The following is a 19376-nucleotide window of genomic DNA, read 5'->3' as shown; positions in this document are numbered from 1 at the left end:
GATATATTTACTTCCTTCCAGGTCCTTTAATCGTAAATACCCCGCTTGCGTCCATTTTACAAATTTGTCACCTAACAGCTCTGGAGCAAAATCCGGATTTCCCACCAGGGGGGTCATCAACGACTGTCGTGTGGTCAATTTAGCTTTAAATTTAGATGACTCCCAGACCGCTAGCGAGTTCGCAATTGCACAGAGTGGCAACCCTATTGATTTCTTGCACTGTTTTGGAAGCCAAATCAGATCATGAAGTTTTACTGGCGCACAGCATTCTGTTTCTAGGGCCACCCATCTTCTTTTTGCTGGGTTCGAGTGCCACTGGACAACTTGGCATAATTGTGCCGCCTTGTAGTATGCCAACAAGCAAGGTACCGATAACCCTCCTCTTGTTACTGGTTTTGTCAGTATGTTTTTCGCAATTCGTGGGCTTTTTTTATTCCAAATAAATTGAATCATGTGAGCCTGCAGCGTGAGGACCTCAGTCCTAACAAGAGGTATTGGGAGGGCTTGCAACAGATATAACAATTTAGGCAGCAGGTTCATTTTGACACTGTTGATCCGCCCAAACCATGATATGCCATAGCCCGCCCACACCCTGAGATCTTCCTTCAGTTTCTTCATTATTCTGGGGAAATTTGCTTTGTATAGTGTGTTGTAGTCCTTTGTGATATATACCCCTAAATATTTGATAGCGGAGGGTTGCCATTTAAAATTGAAGTTGAGCTCTATCAGTTTTTCGACCGGCTTGGGTAGATTGATGTTAAGCGCTTCCGACTTGGCCTGGTTAATTTTAAACCCCGACACCAAGCTGAAAGTTCCCAAGATCGCAAAGACGTTGGGCAAGGAGGTGAGGGGTTTTGACATTGTCAAGGTTACATCGTCTGCGTATAACGCTACTTTATGATGCTGCTCCCCTAAATCTATCCCTGTTATATCTGGGCTTGCTCTAATATGAGCCGCTAAATTCCCGGTTCGCCCAGCACGAACCAATTTCGAACAGCTGTGTTCCAGAGAGACAGACACAAGGGGACTAACTTCTTGGATGTACAGGGAGGTGATCTGTCCGAAGACTTCCGACGCCCCCCGACTGAAATACATGCGACAGTGGGAGACAGATTTAGGGGAGACGCTAAAGGACGAGGAATGGGATCAGATATTACAGGCAGCTACCAAAAGCTCAATCTGTGCCACGTTAAAGGAGAACGCATATAAAGTCCTAATGCGGTGGTACCATACCCCATTGAAATTATCTACATTTATCGAGGGCTACTCCCCGCTCTGCCCAAAACAGTGTGGGGAAACTGCTGATTTAAAACATATGCTGTGGTCTTGCCCGAAAGTGGTCCTGATTTGGGAATCTATTAGGGAATGGCTAGAAAGAATCCTCAACTTGGAGGTCCCCCTGGACCCGTGGCTGTTCCTCGTGGGCAGACGGCCTCAGGACGTGTCTAACGCGACACTCAAATTGGTTGCACATTTCGCAACCGCCACGAGGTGTGAGATCGCAGCAGTATGGAGACAACAGGAATTACCCACTATAGCCAAAATCAGGAACAGAATTTGGCATGTCTGCCAGATTGAACAGTTGACGAGTTGGATCAACGACTCTGGCCCCAAATTTCTAAACGTATGGGCCCCATGGCTGGCCCAAACAGACATCCCGGGGGTGGACGCCGCCACAATTTTGCACTAATATATATAAATGCGTTCTCCTTGGACAGAGCAGACCCGACGGGACGATGACATAGTGATGGAGAACGTAGAACCACTGAGATATCCACAACACACCCTAGCGTACACATAGAACAAAAAGCAGTTCCTCCGCTCAGATGCAGCAGCTCCAGGTGCCCCCCACCCACCCTACTGTGTCTCACCCCAGTCTTGTTTGTCCTGTCCGTCTTAGTGATGTGGTTTACGTGTGGTTCGTTACGTCTGTCTCATGTCCTGTCTAGGTGTCACTGTTTTGATGGTAAAATTGTGTATTCTGTAACGTATGCCAATAGGTGGTGATATTATGTACACACTGTAATACCAAATAAAAATGAGAGTTATAAAAAAAAAAAAAAAAAAAAATCAAAGGGGGATCAGTATATTAAAACTGATTATAAATTACATTAAGAGTTAAATTAAATAAATAATGTAGCAAGTATTATTTAATACTACAGAACTGATTTATTAAAAAAAAAAAAACACTTGGAGGTTATTGCATGGATTGCCCCTTTCTAAGGGGATTGAAATGCAAAAGTCGTTAAAATTTCCTTTGGAAATGACTGTAAAAAGGACACAAGGTTTGTTTTATTCTTTTTGTCTCTTTAAAGCCCGACAGGTTAAGGCAGTTTGGTGCAGTGAATCGTCGGCAAGAAGTGCCTGATGGAAATGTTCCTTATCGGCCTGGAGTCCCTTTTGGGCCAGAGAAGGCAGGCAGGAGAAGTGACCCGCGGCATGCGTTTGAGGAGATGGCCCCACCAGAAAGACCTAGAGTAGCTTTTCAAACCCCTGATCCCGAGGCAGGTGTCATTGGAAGCAACTTAGCCGGAGTCATCAACCCCGCAAATGAAGAATACCACAGAGGGCTCTCTAATGCCCTTGGGGAAATTGTTGCTCCCAGGTACTTATGATAAGTCTATTCAGCAGTTGTGTATCAGTTGACATTGCATTTGTGTACTTTATAGCTAATGGTCCAATTGTAAGGCTGAGGCCATAGAGGGGTGAGGAGTTCCGAGCCGCGCTGAGGCTCGCCTGCTGAAATCTGCGCGATTCCATGGACTTGCAGGCGAGCCAGCGTGCGCGAAGGGAGCCGGGGGGGAGGTGGTTGGAGGCGGGGCAGTGACGTCGCTGGGCCAATCGCCCGCGACACACTGACGTCAACGTCACGGCGCCGACGTCACGGCGCCGTGACGTTGACGCTGCTTCAGGCTGATTGGATGTTTTCAGCCGACAGCGCGCTGAAAAACAGCTTGGCTGTCAGCTGAAAATTCCAACGCCTCAGCACGCCTGCGCACGCTCGCGTGAGCCCCATCTCAAGGCATCCTCATTGAGGATGCAGGGGCACAGCGCTGAGCGTCCGCACGGCTCAGCGCGGCCTGTCCTTCTATGGACTCGGCCTAAGGGTTCAGTGCTCTGTCCAAGTTCCACTACTCTTTATTTGTTGTGTTTTCCTCTGTTCTTCTATCATGACTCTTTTAAAATAGTGCATATACGTGTAAGTGCATATACAAGTGGTAGTTTATGGCGTTCTAGACCTGCATTTTGTTACGTCATCCGTCACATTGTTAAAAGTTTCAGTCTTTTGTGGATCTTTGTAAAGTATATGTAAATATAACAATTACAGTTTAGTCAGCTGTAAAACAACTGAAATGAGTATGCAAATGTCTTGTTTTGCATCTAAAGGATTCATTTAAAAATAACCCTCTATCCCCCCCACAAAAGTAAATATTCTCATGTCTTAATAAAAATATCACTTGTGAGCACGTCTCAGACAGGTCGGCAATCCTACTTTCCCCCATTATCTCTTAGCATACAGTTCTTCCACTACAGCCAGGGATTCTGGGAAATTACATGCAAATGAGCACAGTGTCACCTTTTACATCATGCCCATTTCCTAATACAATGACCACGTTATTTTTTTAATTTTTTTTTAATTAATCCAGACCAACATAGCAGGACTGGGTTTCCCATCAGTTATTTCCGTCACAGACATGCACAAGGGGCTTGATTTTTTTTTCTAGCACTAGACATGGACGCAACATAAAGATCATTTGATCACTGAAAATATGTAGAACAAAATATCCAATCATTAGTTCCTAATGAAACTGCATTATTTTTTATTTTTTAAAGCACAGCCCTCCCCCAAAAACGCTGCTGAATAAATGTATCTGTCAAATTTTCTTATATTTATACCACACTATATTTTTAATACACTATCATATATTTTTGTATTGTTTCTCCCCGACTCTGTTAATTTTATAATTAACCCCCTCTACCCTCCATCCCCACCCCCCTGTACACGGTGATGGATGTATCGTCCTGTGTCTCACTGTCCTGTGTCTCACTGTCCTGTGTCTCACTGTCCTGTGTCTCACTCTCCTGTGTCTCACTCTCCTGTGTCTCACTCTCCTGTGTCTCACTCTCCTGTGTCTCACTCTCCTGTGTCTCACTCTCCTGTGTCTCACTCTCCTGTGTCTCACTCTCCTGTGTCTCACTCTCCTGTGTCTCACTCTCCTGTGTCTCACTCTCCTGTGTCTCACTCTCCTGTGTCTCACTCTCCTGTGTCTCACTCTCCTTTGTCTCACTCTCCTGTGTCTCACTCTCCTGTGTCTCACTGTCCCATTCATCCATTTATTGCCCTGTCGTGTTTATTCCTTCTCTGCATTAGATGGCTATCTTGTTTTTCTTTTTCTTTTACATCTGCATTAAGCTGATGGAAATCCGTATTGCTGACATGAGGAAGAGAGCGAACTCTCCAAAGCTTGTCTTATAATACCTTATTTATTTGGACTAAAAATAGATATCAACGAATACTGAAGTATTCATTTACTCTGCACTATCACACCTGGACTAACACAGCTATTTCGACTTAATTCACATATTTATTCCAAGAAGTTACTGGCTTGTGGAAAACAGTTGCTAAACCATATTTCATGCTTTCATGCTTCTATCCTTTCCCTGGGGGTTAGGGCTGTACAGTCGAATATTACTGTGGGCTTGGGCTCTGCTTAGACGAGCACAGTGCACAATGAGTCTTTTATACCTTTGTTAGGACTGCTCTTTGCTGCTGGAGGAGCCCACATTATATTGGCATCAATCGGATTACAAATATATTGCAACAAGAAGCTTTGCTTTTCCTATATGAATGGTTGGTCGTCAGACTTACCTAAAGACATTTTTTTTGTGTTCACGCAGGATTGCCGCTGTTCCTCCACCTCAACCACCAGTCCTGGCAGAAAACTATCGAACACCTTATGACGATGCTTATTATTTTTATGGCGCCAGAAACCCGTTGGATCCAAGCCTGGCATATTGTAAGCAAAACTCTTAGAGGCTGGTTCTATATGCCCCAGAGGGGACCTTTTTTTGCAGAAATTCCCAACTGGCTTCAATGTGAAATTTTAGCTGAAAACGACCTGATCGACATCTTCTGCGCATATAGAATCAGCCCCGAAGTAACATTTGTTTGTCTAGTGTATTTAGTGGAGAGTGTCCAAACACCCACTGATATACATATGTTTTAACCTGAAAGGCTGGCTACATAGCAGTTGAGAAGCTTTAATTGAAATGATTTCATGTAATGCAATAACTTGGTGTTAATACCAAGAGAGCTCTAAATACTGATAAAATAATCAGGGTAAGTAATGGGTTCCATGGTTACCTTCTGTTTGCTGCCATGTTCAGTTCCTGGATCTCGCTGCTGTACAACGGGCACATTATGTCGTGTTATTGGTGACTAGCCATGACAAGGACCATTTAAATACAGGAGTGAGGGTCTTTTAAAAAGGGTTTGATATTAATATAACATTTTAATTTTAAGCGGAGTTTCTTTAGCAGCGATGTATTACCAGTGTTAGAAGTATCTGTGCTGTTAGATAATTTAGTTACGTCGTATCTTCTTGTCATCTTTGGAGAGCTGAAAGTTGTGTGAAATGACATTGATGTCCATAAACTTCCTGTACCATAAATCAAAGAGGCTTACAGTACATGCAGCTCCCTTTGCTTATCAGGGTTTTTTTTTTTTTTTTTTTTTTTAAATAAAAACTTTTAATATGCTTTAAAAAATAAATAAATAAATTAGTACCTACATGTGGTTGACCCATCCTTTATGCATTTAAGCTTATAATTCCATAGAACTGAACATATCTTTTTATTAGTAGGATTTAAGTAAGAGCTTAAATAAACAGTTTGGGTTGGAAAGTCTCCTATAAGGACTCTGTAGAGTAGCATCAAGTAAGATAACGCAGTAGGTATATTCTTACATGTTTTAAACGGAGGTAGCTCTTTATTTCAGCCATGTTGTAGGCTATAAAATTGGTAGTGTATATATACTTTGCAGCTCAAAATGAATTCACAGTAAACCGGATCCTTTTTAAAAGACCCACCAAAGACTGACATGCTTTCATTGCCTATGATGTAGTTCAGATGTGGCCAGCTCCAGTCCTCAAGGACCACGAAAGGGTCAGGTTTTAAGGATATCCCTGCTTCAGCACATATGGTTCAATCAGTGGCTCCGTCACCAACTGAGCCACTGGTTGAGCCACCTGTGCTGAAGCAGGGATAGCCTTAAAACCTAACCTGCTGGAGGCCCTTGAGGACTGGAGTTGGCCACTCCTGATGGAGGTAGACAAAGTTCACAATATGTAAGAGTGCCTGCTGCTTTCACTAAAGGTTACTTCTTTTGGTTCCCAATCCTCTAAGGCCGCGACCATGCTAGGACGATCGTTACGTCACGCGCACCTGGCGTCCAAGTGATCTTTGGCCTGGATGCCACCGCGACAGGGAGGCGTGCCGGGGGCGTGTCCATGACATCACATGAGATGTTTGCCCTTATTGGCTGAACCCCTCACGAGACCTGGCCGTCGCAAGACAAAATAAAAAAGTCTCGCGAAAACCCATGCAGTCGCTCACGTGCGCGCGCTCTACTGACGGTCGCATAGATTTAATGTGATTGATCGCGCTGCTTGCGCTGTCACTCTAAGTATGGATGTGGCCAAATGCACTGACCACGTGAGCGGAGCTTGCAACGTAGGGTATGGTCAACACTCAAGGTCTTATATTTATACGCACTAGGTTGCACAGGCCTAAACCCAACTCCTTACAGCAGTGTAAAGCCGCAACATAAGAATGAAAGTTGTCTTGTCTGCCAAACAGAAAAAGGCACATGCAGCGATACGTAGATATACCACAGATGAGTATGGAGATTTGAGATTTACATGTGTACAATTCCAATTAACCCTTGAATGCAGTGCTTTTTCTTGATCAAATGTCATCTCAAAGAGCTGTTTTCCAGGCTCTCACGCTTGCTATAAATGTGTATAAATAATGATGTGCCATTAAAAGCAATAAAGGAAAACAAATTTGCACATCTTCAATAATGTCCTGCTTCCTGCCTTGATCAGATCCTCGAGGGATGCTGGGCTTGCAGCCTGCTCCAGTAGTCACCATTCCTGTTACAGACAGGCAGCATAACCAACCAGAAGATCAGCCTTTGTAAGTATGTGATGCACAAGTAGCCATTGAGAGTCATTTTCCATTGGTAGGATATATACAGATGCATTGTAGGATCCTGCAGCTGCAATAGAGTTGATATGTAGATTCCCTTGACCCTAAAAGAACTAATCTAACAAAATTGCTGCAGCTGGACTCACCTGTACACATCAGTCTCTCTAAACAGAAGAGCTCACATAAATATAGAGGTATTACCTATTCTAGGGAGTTAATATAAATTTGAAGAGTAAAAAATTGTGAATATTTAGTAATTATTATTATAGTTTTTTTTCCCCCCCTCGTTACCTTTAGTCTAATAGGAAAGTGTATTCAAAGGAAGAATGCATTTAATGCTGGGATTGAGCTCATCCACTTTTGATATATTGCCTACAACAGGAGTGGCCAGCTCCAGTTCTCAAGGACCACCAACAGGCCAGGTATTGGGGATATCCTTGAATCAGCACAGGTGGCTCAGGCAAAGACTGATCCACCTGTGCTGAAGCAGGGATATTCTGAAAACCTGAACTGTTGGTGGCCCTTGAGGAGTGGAGTTGCCCATCCCTGGTCTACAGGATATATGTAACTGGTCTAAATAATGTTTTTTTTTTAATAAAGTAATACAATGTGTTTCAAATATCAAAAAAGGTTAAGTGTAAATAAAATAATAAACTGAATCCTACTAATGAATAGAGTTCATGTCCACCAACCACTCCTTGTGATGTTATTGTTTTGCTCTGTACTGTATGATTTAACAATAAGTTTTCCTTTGAGACTTGGGCCCCCATTTAATATCCTGTGAAGCAATTACCCTCTTGCTTAGGACGATGATAATAGATGTAATCATTGGATGGAGCTGAAATCTTCTCAATCAGAATTTACCGTGTAGATTTTAAGACTCACAAGCAGTCTCATCGTGAGATTAAATGAAGATTGTAAAAGCCTCCTAAAGCATTTGTTTAACTTGGAAACAATAACATAAAATTTTTTATATATATATATATATATATATATATGCAAATATAGCTGTATGCTCATCTGCATGTCTTAGGCAGGTCTGCAACCCCACCTTTCCCCATTATCACCCAGCATACAGCACTTCCACTGCAGCAAGGGATTCTGGGAAATGACATGCAAATGAGCACACAGTGTCACTTTTTGCCTCAATAACCATTTTTAACATGGTTCCCTATAGGCTTAAGCTTGCTGCATGGTCACAGCTTTGAGCACAGCCAGGGTTAAGGTGCATACCCAGAAAACCACCCACAGACAGCTGTTTCGACCTTGATGGGTCTCATCAGTGTGGGGTTGATTTTACTGGGAATGCAAGAGAGGCTTATGGGATAGGCCAAACCATACTACTGAGTTAAGTTATGGTGAGTAAAAAAAGTGACAAAAACCCTCCACAGGAAAGCAAATATGCAAATATAGCTGTATGCTCATCTGCATGTCTTAGGCAGGTCTGCAACCCCACCTTTCCCCATTATCACCCAGCATACAGCACTTCCACTGCAGCAAGGGATTCTGGGTTTTTGTCACTTTTTTTACTCACCATAACTTAACTCAGTAGTATGGTTTGGCCTATCCCATAAGCCTCTCTTGCATTCCCAGTAAAATCAACCCCACACTGATGAGACCCATCAAGGTCGAAACAGCTGTCTGTGGGTGGTTTTCTGGGTATGCACCTTAACCCTGGCTGTGCTCAAAGCTGTGACCATGCAGCAAGCTTAAGCCTATAGGGAACCATGTTAAAAATGGTTATTGAGGCAAAAAGTGACACTGTGTGCTCATTTGCATGTCATTTCCCAGAATCCCTTGCTGCAGTGGAAGTGCTGTATGCTGGGTGATAATGGGGAAAGGTGGGGTTGCAGACCTGCCTAAGACATGCAGATGAGCATACAGCTATATTTGCATATTTGCTTTCCTGTGGAGGGTTTTTGTCACTTTTTTTACTCACCATAACTTAACTCAGTATATATATATATATATATATATATATATATATATATATATATATATATATATATATATATATATATATATATATATATATATATATATATATATATATATATATAAAATCTTGTAGTGGTCTGTTTTACAAACGAAAATGTCAGTCCTCTCCATTTTACTATAAAGCTATATTACTATAAAGCTATATTACTATAAAGCTATATTACTATAAAGCTATATTACTATAAAGCATTAGTTTATTTGACCCTAGGTGGAACTGCACTGTTGGGTTATAATGATTAATTATTAGACAGTGCCTGGAGTTTCCTCTGTCATACATTTTCTAATTAAAAAAGGTCACCATGTCGCAAATTTGGCGAGTGATTCAAAATGCATAAAAAATGATATACTGTGGTTGTACTGTAGAGGTAAAACTCATTAAGTGCATTTTTTTTTTTTTTTAAACCTTTTTTTTTCCTGAAAAGTAAAGGAAAATAAATCCTACGGACTCATTAAAGACACCTAATCTTCATAATTTATCCGAACAGTACTCAAAGAATTCAGTTAAAGACTTTTACCTCTACCACAACGATGCAGTATACACATATATACAAGAACACACCGTCATTTTCAACTTTGTTTAATGCAGTCACATCAATAGACAGCGAGCAGGCGACGGGCAAGGAGCCAGTTTAGGTTTATTTCCTGAAGAAAAACCGAGACAATCCAAACAGAAAGCTCATTCATATCAGGAAGACTTGGAACAGCAGGTAACTTGCACTGTCACATGTGGCAGCCCTTCCCTTTCCTGTGGTCCTCTGGCCTCTGGAACTTGCATGGTCTACCCCATCTGTATGCATAGACTGGCCCTTTAATGTAATGGCTTTCTAGTGCGCACACAGGGTTGGAGAGTTTTGGTTTTATTCGTCTACCAAATTAGCTTTAATCTCTGTATTTGCAATTGTTAACATTCACCTGTAATGTTCCCTTACCATACTGTTTTTTAAATGTATTTTATTTCATTTATCACCATTTTTGAATAAGGCATGAACCTATTCCACAGTGCTGCTCCACAGTCAATATTGGAGTGTGACACAAAAATAACAATGTAGCCAGAAATGTAATAGATACAATTCTTGCAGAAGGGGCTACATACAGTCTGACTGGATACACGAAACCTGCTTGAAATGAGGCCTTTCCTAAGCAGTACACAGCGATTTGCATTTTCTGAGACAGAGGAGCAGCTGACAGGGGCACGGGTGGCTCCCTTAGTCTCGGGTAATCCATCCGCTGTGAAAATAACTCTAGAAGGTTTTCCAATGGCTTACAGTTTTACACTTCAAATGCCTCAAACGTTAATAAACATTTTTAGGCAAAACACCGGGCAAAAAAACGGGCCTAGTCTGGAAGCAAAGGGCTGCTATGCCGGGAGGAAGTTTGTTTTGAATAAAAGTTATGTGAGTTGGTTGGACTTCAAGTAGAAGTTGTGGGGAGAAATAAATTCGGATTACAAAAATTCTTGGGATTGGCAAAAGGGAACACTACAAGCGTTGCAAGTCTTAGATCGGGTAGGGAAGTGGTGAAAGTAGACAGGCAGTAAAGGTTAAATACTCCCCTTCTGTTTTCAGTATGTCATAGTTTTTTTTTTGTTTCAAACTTAAGCAGCCAGGGACTACTTCCCTGTTTCTTCCCTTTCCTCCAATTTGCGTTACCAGATTTCTGCACTTACGTCCTTATTCCATTTGATTTGAAACGGCTGATGGTACAGCGATCGGTCTGAAACTGCCATTCCTGTCCATATTAAATAAGGCCCTAAATGTTTTAAAAGGCAAAAAAGAAAAGGACAACATGTTATTCGTTTGCAGATCCTGGAGAGGAATGCACGACGCAGGAAGGAGAAAGAAGAGCGAGAACAATATGATGCCAAATTGGAAGCAGATATGAGAAGTTACAATCCCTGGGGCAAAGGTGGAGGAGGGGCGCCTCTCAGGGACTCGAGGGGAAATCTTATAAGTATGTGCCGTCAGTGCTTGTATTACTCTCGCCGTGTGTCTAGGCTTCACTCGGATCTCTATACTATCATTCTCTCCTCCACAGATCGTTTTTTTTATTTTATTAGTTAATTTTACACGCTTGAGCTAATATTAGTCTTCTGAACCCGTGCTCTGAATTCCTATGCAGTTTGTATCTCCCCAGTTTTTCTACTTACTTAAAAGGATGGTGTTTGCACTTTGAGTTCGGTCAGCTTTGACACAACATGATCTGCTGCTAGCACCCTTTCAGTTCTAGAGAGACTGTAAAAGGCATACGAGTTAATTCTATACCCACTGAAGCCCCTTAATCATTGTAAATGGCACATTTCATACTTTTCCAATTCTTGAGGTACCATAGGAAATGTTTTCGTTTATGTGAACGACAATTTATTTTCTAATTAAAACTTAGATTAGTGTATTGCGTGAAATATGTGAGGAATTGTGTCACACTGATATATGGCTATCAACATAGAATTAAAATGCATGAGAACATATTTTACGGTATAAAAAGTATAGCAACAGTCATCTCTGTTCTTCCTTTCCAGCGGACTTGAAGAGGATGCATAAACTAAATGAAGATGCTTACCAGAACCCAGAAACAAAAGCTTATCAAGATAGGCGGGCTGCTGTTGCAGTTGATCTAAGTTTAGCAGACACTGCAGCTTCCACAAGCAAAATCCCTGGTAAATAATTTTTTTGCATGCACATGTGCAACTAGGGATTCCACTTTTGAACTAATAAAATATGTTAAGTGAGTTATAGAATTTCAGACTTTATGTAGCATGTTACTTAAATTATACAGCCATTTTCTACTGCTTTGTCATATTAGGTCACAGTCCAGATACACTATTAAGCGTATTTTTGCTATGAATAGTGGCTAAACTTGCCAAATGGGGAATTCTCTGCATACCGGTAATGCCACGTGTTGCAGGATATAGATATTTAGCATAACAAGAGGGTAAATTGCTGGTCCCAAAAATCCATAATTAATGTTCTGTACCAAATCCAAAGGGTAATTACATTTTTCTGTTCGAAACTAAATAACTAATGAGAAAATACTTTTTGATGATACGAGCCATACAGTATGTAATGTTAATGCATTTGTACAATATATATAGATATCTATATATGCTGTATATCTATCTATCTTAGAACTGTGAGCTTGTATAGTGAATTTTCTCCCTCACATTTTCCTCCAGGTATTTCCTTTGCCAGTAGCTCCCCGTTTGCACGAGGCAATGTATTTGTTGAGCCTCCCACAGAACAACAGGTGCAGCAGCAAGAATCCTATAAGCATTTTCTACGCCTGCAGGTAACATAATTGGGTGTTTGGCAGGGCCTGTACATAATTGCAAATCATGAAATAGGCTGCAGCCTGTGCTAATCATTTCATCTCAGATGCCGAAATAGAAATTCAGAACTGATGACAGATAAAACCATTCATCACATTCAGAACTTTTAACTCTTCCTGTTTTTAATGCTTTATTTGTTAAGCCTGCATAATACTTGTGTTTTTATTTAAAGTATTTTGTTTTCATATTACTTCTGCACCTTTTTCTATATTCCTTTTAATTCTTTAAATTGCTGCCCTTTTCAACAGTAAATAAAAATACCACTTGTGAGTACATTTGCATGTCTCAGATGGGCCTGCAATGCTATTTCCCCCCATTATTGCCTAGCACAGCGGTGCGCAATCTGTGGGGCGCGACCCCCAGGGGGGGCGCGAGACTGCCGACGGGGGGCGCGGGGTTTACAGAGGCCCCGCGCGCTTCCCGAAGGCACTTAAATTAAGTGCCGGGGGAGCTGCAGGGCCTCTGTAAACCATACTTACCCGTGGCTCCGGCGGCTTCCTCCCGGCGTCGCCATGGCAACGCGGCGTCAAAATGACGCTGCGAGGTCATGTGACGTCACGTTGCTATGGCAACGTGACGTCATTACGCCGGTGCGAGGGTAAGTTGGGGTTGGGGGGGGCGCGGGAGTGAGGGGACAGCCGGCAGGGGGGCGCAGGGAAAAAAGTTTGCGCCCCCCTGGCCTAGCAAACAGTGGTTCCAGTGCAGCCAGGGATTCTGGGTAAGGACATGCAAATGAGCGCAGTGAGGCCAGTCTTTACTCCTTATCCTTTTTAACATGGACACATATAAGCTTATGCCTGCCGTATTAGGCTACGGCCCCAGTGCGCGCGACTGAGAGACTGGCGGCGCTCGTTCCCTCCATCCGGGCGATCTGAAGGACTTCAGATCACTCGCGAAGGGGAGGCGTGGCGGGTGTGCGTCCATGAAGTCACGGCTGTTTTGCCCACGGTTGAACCGCTGCTGTGACGTGGCCATCACTCGGCCGCCATGCCAAAAGACAAAAACGGTGTCTTTTTGCAAAGGGTGTCGCGCATTGGGCTTTCTGCAGGCAGCTACTGAAGCCGGCCCCATAGAGGGCCGTACTTTGTGTGCGCCGCGCACGTCGTCACACGCGTAGCCGTGGGCAGAGGGGACAAGGCCTTACACAGCTTTTCAGCATAGACTGTTTTTTTACATTGATTTCTGCCTTCATACTGTATGCAGTGTTGAGCCTGGCTTTAGAAATATACAAGTACAATAAATTGTTGCAATAAATAAAACAAGAAAACAGCTGATATTTTACTGCTGTACTTACACTGAGAATGCGTCTTGCGTCTTGCGTCTACAAAAGGTAATAAATTAAAGTATGTGAGTGAATGATTTCATATAATATATTTAATAAATATAACCATCACCAAATCAAAAAATGAATCACAAAAATATACAGATGCCCCAATATAAAAAAAAATGCACAATAGAAACATAAATCCAAACACGTAGCACAATACTAAACTATATAAATCTTTTAAAAACTCTATGGCTGACATCATAACATCTTAGTCAAGATTTTAACCCGTTGAATATCAGCAATCTACAGTATATGAATCATATCACAGAACAAATAAAATAATGGATAACAACATACAAACATTGCAATCACTGGTCACAGCGAAAGAATGGAAAGGCTGATCAGTATGGTCCAGTGTCTTCTGCATTTTATACTCTCTATAAGGAAATAATCACCCTTTGCCATCGTATATATTTAAAGACCTTTGTTGCAGACTGTTTTGTACCTTATACACCATTTCTCCAAATTGCAGCAACTTTTGAAAGATAGTCGCTGCAATATGGAGACATTGTGTTTTTTCTTTCTGCCACAAAATTGGGGGACGACGATGACACAGCGGAATTATATTTATTTATATATATATATATATATATATATATACACACACACACACACACACACACACACACACACACACACACACACACACACACACACACACACACTATATTCTGACTTTTGTACCGATTTTTGTTTAGTGCTGTGTTGGTTCTGATGTATTTTTCTATGATACATTTTTTATATTGGGGTGTTCGTATGTTTTGTGATGAATTCCTTAAGTATGGGGTATGGTCATAATAAATGATGGTCATACTTATTAAATATATTATTATCTGAAATCATTCACATACCGTCATTACTTTTTGTAGACTTATTCTCTTTGTACGTGCAGCAATAAAACATTTTTTTTCCTTGTTTGATTTATTTTGATGGGTTTTTCTGATTTGGCTAGCACCCTCTACATGTCGTGTTTTTTGGAGTGATGAGTTTTAGGTTCGGGTTTACCATCTTTTTTTGTTATCACAGTAAATGATTCCCTACAGCGGTTTGGTATACGAACTTCAAGGGTATAACGTTCACACAGATTGTGCTGTATTAACAGCCTGGCCATTAAAGTGGCATTGTTATGTAGAAGCAAAAGGTCCTTAGGGTCGGCAGGATTGAACTTTTCTCAGACTTGAGTACAGTTTTTTTAATTGAGTTCTTGTTTAGTTTTTTTTTTACACATCTAGTAAATTACAATTGGAAGCAATAAGATTTTGCCCCTCGTCACCAAAAATGCCATGAAGTTCTTTGCTGCCAGGTCTCCTGTCTGTATGTTGTCACGCACAGTCTACTAATGTGACAAGCCTTTTGGGCGTTTGTATTTACACAAAATAAAAGAGAATTTCAGATATAAAATAATTTTTGGGACAGATTGATGAGAAGAGACGTAAAGAAGAGGAAGAACGTGACCGACTGAGGCTTGAGGAGGAAAAAGAGGAAAAGCGAGTAGCTGAGCAGAGGGCTAAAATTCAATGGGAATATGAAGAGGAACAGAATAAGAAGAAAAGTAAGGATGAAGAGGTAGGATGAGGTGACGTTTTCCATTTTTATAGAACTCTTATTCCCCCCTCACCCCCCAAGAAGCAACTGGTGGACGTTTTATGCACTTGTCTCTGTAATGTTTATAAGTTACAGTTTGAAACTTTTTACATGGATTGTGCAGCTTGATAACTTTTATGTTGCAGATCTTGTAATGTTGAGATCTCATTTTAGTGGTCAATCCTCACACAGATATGCCACTGATAAAAAAATATCACTGACCTATAGCTACCGTCAACACCAATATCTCTGCTTTAATTCTGGCGATATGACTTTTTAGTTAAGAGGACCATAAAAAACATGGCGTTAAATACCAGTAACGGCACTTTTTTTTCAATGTATCATCCTTGAGAGAGTCCCCACTAAGTGAGAGAACACCCATACATTTGCGTTAGAAGCTGATCCAGAATATTACGCTAGCAAACAATCTATACCACAATTATGAGAAGAAACACTACACGCCGATACTGTAAGAAGTTTGTTGCTGCCCTGAAATACTGAGATATCATTGGATTCCCAATACTTCTACAAAAATTCACATTCCTTTAGATTTTTATTCTCTTTTCCATCTGAAATTTAATGATAGGTTATTCAAGACATGCAGTGCCTGGGAGCACCGGGCTAGCCTATGATATGTAAAGTGTATTGATTCCTACAGCGTACGTTTGTGCATACAGCTTTTCCTTGTAATGTATATTTTATTTACAGCCATTGTTTGATAAGCTGGTGCTTTACTCGTCATTGGTCACAACTTCCAAGGAATTCAATACCAAATAATAGTGAGAATGTGAAGCTTGACATTTTGCATTATGAGTTTGTGTGTATTGTATGTCACGAGGGAAGTAATTGTTAAACATTTAATAGAGTGGAAGAATTGGGGACAATTACAAATGTGTTGCTTGTTTTCATAACACCGTTCCTTCAGTTCAAATATTCCCATATTCTTTCAGCAACGGTTGAAAAATGAAGAACTGGTTCGTCTGGCAGGGGAAAAGCGGAAAGAAGCTGAAAGAAAACTGAAAGACGAGGAAGAAAAGCAAGAAGAGGAACTGCGGCGATATTATGACCAAGAAAACGCAACCAGCGTGATAGAAGTGCAGGCGAAGGTACAATGCAACTAGTCCTTTACTAAACACGCACACATCCCTTCACTGGCAGGGTGGCCTAACTCTACAAAGCATACTCTCTCTCATTTTGTAACACCAGATATGTCTACAGGTTATTAGAATCCCTAGTGACAATGCACAGCAACGTGCTTCAGACTGTCGGCATTAAGGGTGTCAGCTACCCCTGTAGATTACTTGACTTGTGTCTCTGTATTGTGCCACTGCCACTTACAAAATGTACACTATTTACAACACCATCAAATATTATGGAAATGTATGTGTATTTGGTAATGCGACTCTTTGGTGTTAAACGACGAATCAAGGGGATGAAGTAGGAGAGGAGCAGAATCTCTCCACGTGACTTTAATGCCAGGGAAAATATAAATCACGTTATGTGCAGATTGCAAAGATAATAATTGTGTGGAGTCGCTTGTTACAGCCTTCAAGGCAGCCTTCTCCGCTGATTCCAACACTCCAGCACAAGCGCTCCTCACGTGCACAGAGACCACCCACTGCGGAAAGCCGAGTATCTGAACAATCAAATGCAAGTATTTTCATGATTTTATCATTTGAATTGAAAGCTACTGTATTTTAAATGTTTTATGACAATCAGAAGTCTGCACGCAATTAAAAGGTGCATTTACTGTCAAAGGTCATTTTGTATCAAAATTCAAGTATTTTCTGTCCAGTGTTATATATGTGCACAGACTTCTCAAAGATTAAACACATGGTATATATTTCCTGCGGGCCACCTGTAGGATGGCTTCCTCCATGATTTAGTTCCCCCGTCATGCATTTTGGTCCTGGTGATCTAGTGGATCTTTGTGTAAGTAAATGAGAGGCTAGGGACGTAGTATAGTAATGTATATCCGTGCAGCATGTAACAAATCATTACATAGGCTGAAGCTGGGCTTTGAAACTTACTTTCAAAACCATTAAGGGTCATATTTACTATGCCAGGTTAGTCCATGAGAGACATGGCAGATGTGGCCACAGCCTATTGGGGAGAAGGAGCTGTAAGGTGTCCTCTTAACCATAAGGTGCCTTATGGAGTTACACAATTTGGTAAATATGAACCATTCACACCTGTGTCTTCTAAAGTACCACTTCTTAGTAAATCTGGCCCTAAATAATATAACGTATAGAAAGCTAAGTGAAAATACAGATGTACTGAATATAACGCTTCAGCACTAAGTGCCTTTTTTTTTTATTACTGGTGGATGTATGTTATAATATGCCATTTCACAACCAGTGTGATGTTTATTTAAGAGCTTGTAGTTCCTAATACAACGTGGGAGACTGCATGGGCTAGACTTCCGTAAGCTTCTTCGGTGGCTGACATAATTGGTGTCAAACAGTTGATTTGTCACTCTGATATTTTATAGTCTGATAATACTTTAGTGCAGTATTTTGTGCCATTAACTTTTTTTTTTTTTTTTTTCTTTTACTAGGATCGACCGCAGTCCAGGGCTGTTTCTCCCCCTGTCCCAGCTAGAAGAAACCAGCTGCGGGCGGGTAAATATTATTAAAAACATAGACATGATCAACAGCAGTTAAACATCAATTGCCCTGCCTTGTAGTGTATGCTAATTCAGCTAAATGGTTGTAAAGCATTTATCCCCATTTGATACCCGATTGTCTTCCAAATTTAGGGGACTCTTGTCAATCGCAATAAGTTTAGAATTTCTTGATTGTAATATTTTTTTCATTGCTAAAATTCCAGCGCTTTTACCAACATAGTAATTATATATAATGCAGGCAGAAACATTTATGTCGTAACCTTTATAATAACCGGAAAAGCTGTACCCTCAACTTAAGCTTTGGTTATATTCTTAAGGTGTCAAAAAGGTATTGAAAGAAAATAAAGCTAAAACAGCCCCTTATTGGAAGTTGTTCTGGTTATGAAGTTGATGTAGGATGTGAATAAGCATTGTTCCGGTGTTACATATCAGATGACAAGAAAAGTGTAATAAGCGAGCTGTCCGAGTTGAGAAAGCAACTGCGAAGTGAACAGAGACGTTTAGAGGGTCGGCTGTTGGATGTGGACAGAGACGATGAATCCTCTGCAGCTTCTATGAGTGGGTAAGGACACCACTAAATGCATCTTTCATACCGGGGGTAAATCAGTGGAGTAACATGCAGCATCAGTAACACACACACATACATATATATCCGTTAACACAAAGACATGGGTGTGACGCAGGGTTAATAATAATAAAGGTCACTCATAAAAGGCGAGGTTCAGTAATAAGTCATTTGAAAACGTGTGTGAAATAAGTTGCAGTAAAAAGCTATTTCCAGGGGGGGGAAAGAAGACTGGAAAATGATTATTCAGGGTTTCATTTGACAGAAATGGCATTAAGTATTTATTTCCAACTCTGCATGAGCTATTAATCGAATGCAACTTCTGGCACCGGGACACGGCTTCCAGCCCAGTCATTTCAATCGCTCATGGTGTCTTTTAGCATAGCACAGCTTGGTAAATATGGGCCTCAATATTCTGTTTTTGCATTTAGCAGAAGGAGAGAGAAAAATCCTGTGGATGTCTTTGACATGGCCAGACAAAGACTGCAAGCTACTGTGCGAAGGCCATCCTTAAAGGGACCAGACCCTATCAACATGCAGAACATCAGGGAATTCAATGACCTTAAGTACAGAGGTGTGAATGCCAATCAGGGTGCTGCTAATGAAGTGTATAGAAACGCACTTGCTGTGTTATAGACCCTTGTAGCAATTGCATAGAGAAGAACTTGCGAAAATAGACCATGCAATTATTTTAAATGTATTCAGTATGTGCGTGCGTTTGTGTGTGTGTGTGTGTGTGTGTATG

At 41.1% G+C, this 19376-nt stretch overlaps 1 protein-coding gene across 5 annotated transcripts in view; it reads left to right on the top strand.

Annotated features, from left to right (window-relative positions):
* Positions 1–19376, top strand: part of CSPP1 (centrosome and spindle pole associated protein 1) — a 77002-nt gene that overhangs the window by 43504 nt on the left and 14122 nt on the right. For 4 of the 5 annotated variants that reach the window (XM_075583803.1, XM_075583811.1, XM_075583792.1 and 1 more), the window contains 13 exons: positions 2316–2605; positions 4900–5018; positions 7107–7197; positions 9794–9914; positions 11010–11157; positions 11723–11860; positions 12377–12489; positions 15273–15422; positions 16391–16546; positions 16986–17090; positions 17998–18061; positions 18499–18628; positions 19063–19205. In XM_075583803.1, coding sequence (XP_075439918.1) covers positions 2316–2605; positions 4900–5018; positions 7107–7197; positions 9794–9914; positions 11010–11157; positions 11723–11860; positions 12377–12489; positions 15273–15422; positions 16391–16546; positions 16986–17090; positions 17998–18061; positions 18499–18628; positions 19063–19205 — 1768 coding nt within the window. The remainder of the gene's footprint in view (positions 1–2315; positions 2606–4899; positions 5019–7106; positions 7198–9793; positions 9915–11009; positions 11158–11722; positions 11861–12376; positions 12490–15272; positions 15423–16390; positions 16547–16985; positions 17091–17997; positions 18062–18498; positions 18629–19062; positions 19206–19376) is intronic. The other variant, XM_075583798.1, reaches the window with a different exon arrangement.

Source organism: Ascaphus truei, chromosome 2 (assembly GCF_040206685.1).
Source record: "Ascaphus truei isolate aAscTru1 chromosome 2, aAscTru1.hap1, whole genome shotgun sequence".
Lineage (NCBI taxonomy): Eukaryota > Metazoa > Chordata > Amphibia > Anura > Ascaphidae > Ascaphus > Ascaphus truei.
This window is presented reverse-complemented; position numbering and strand designations above follow the sequence as displayed.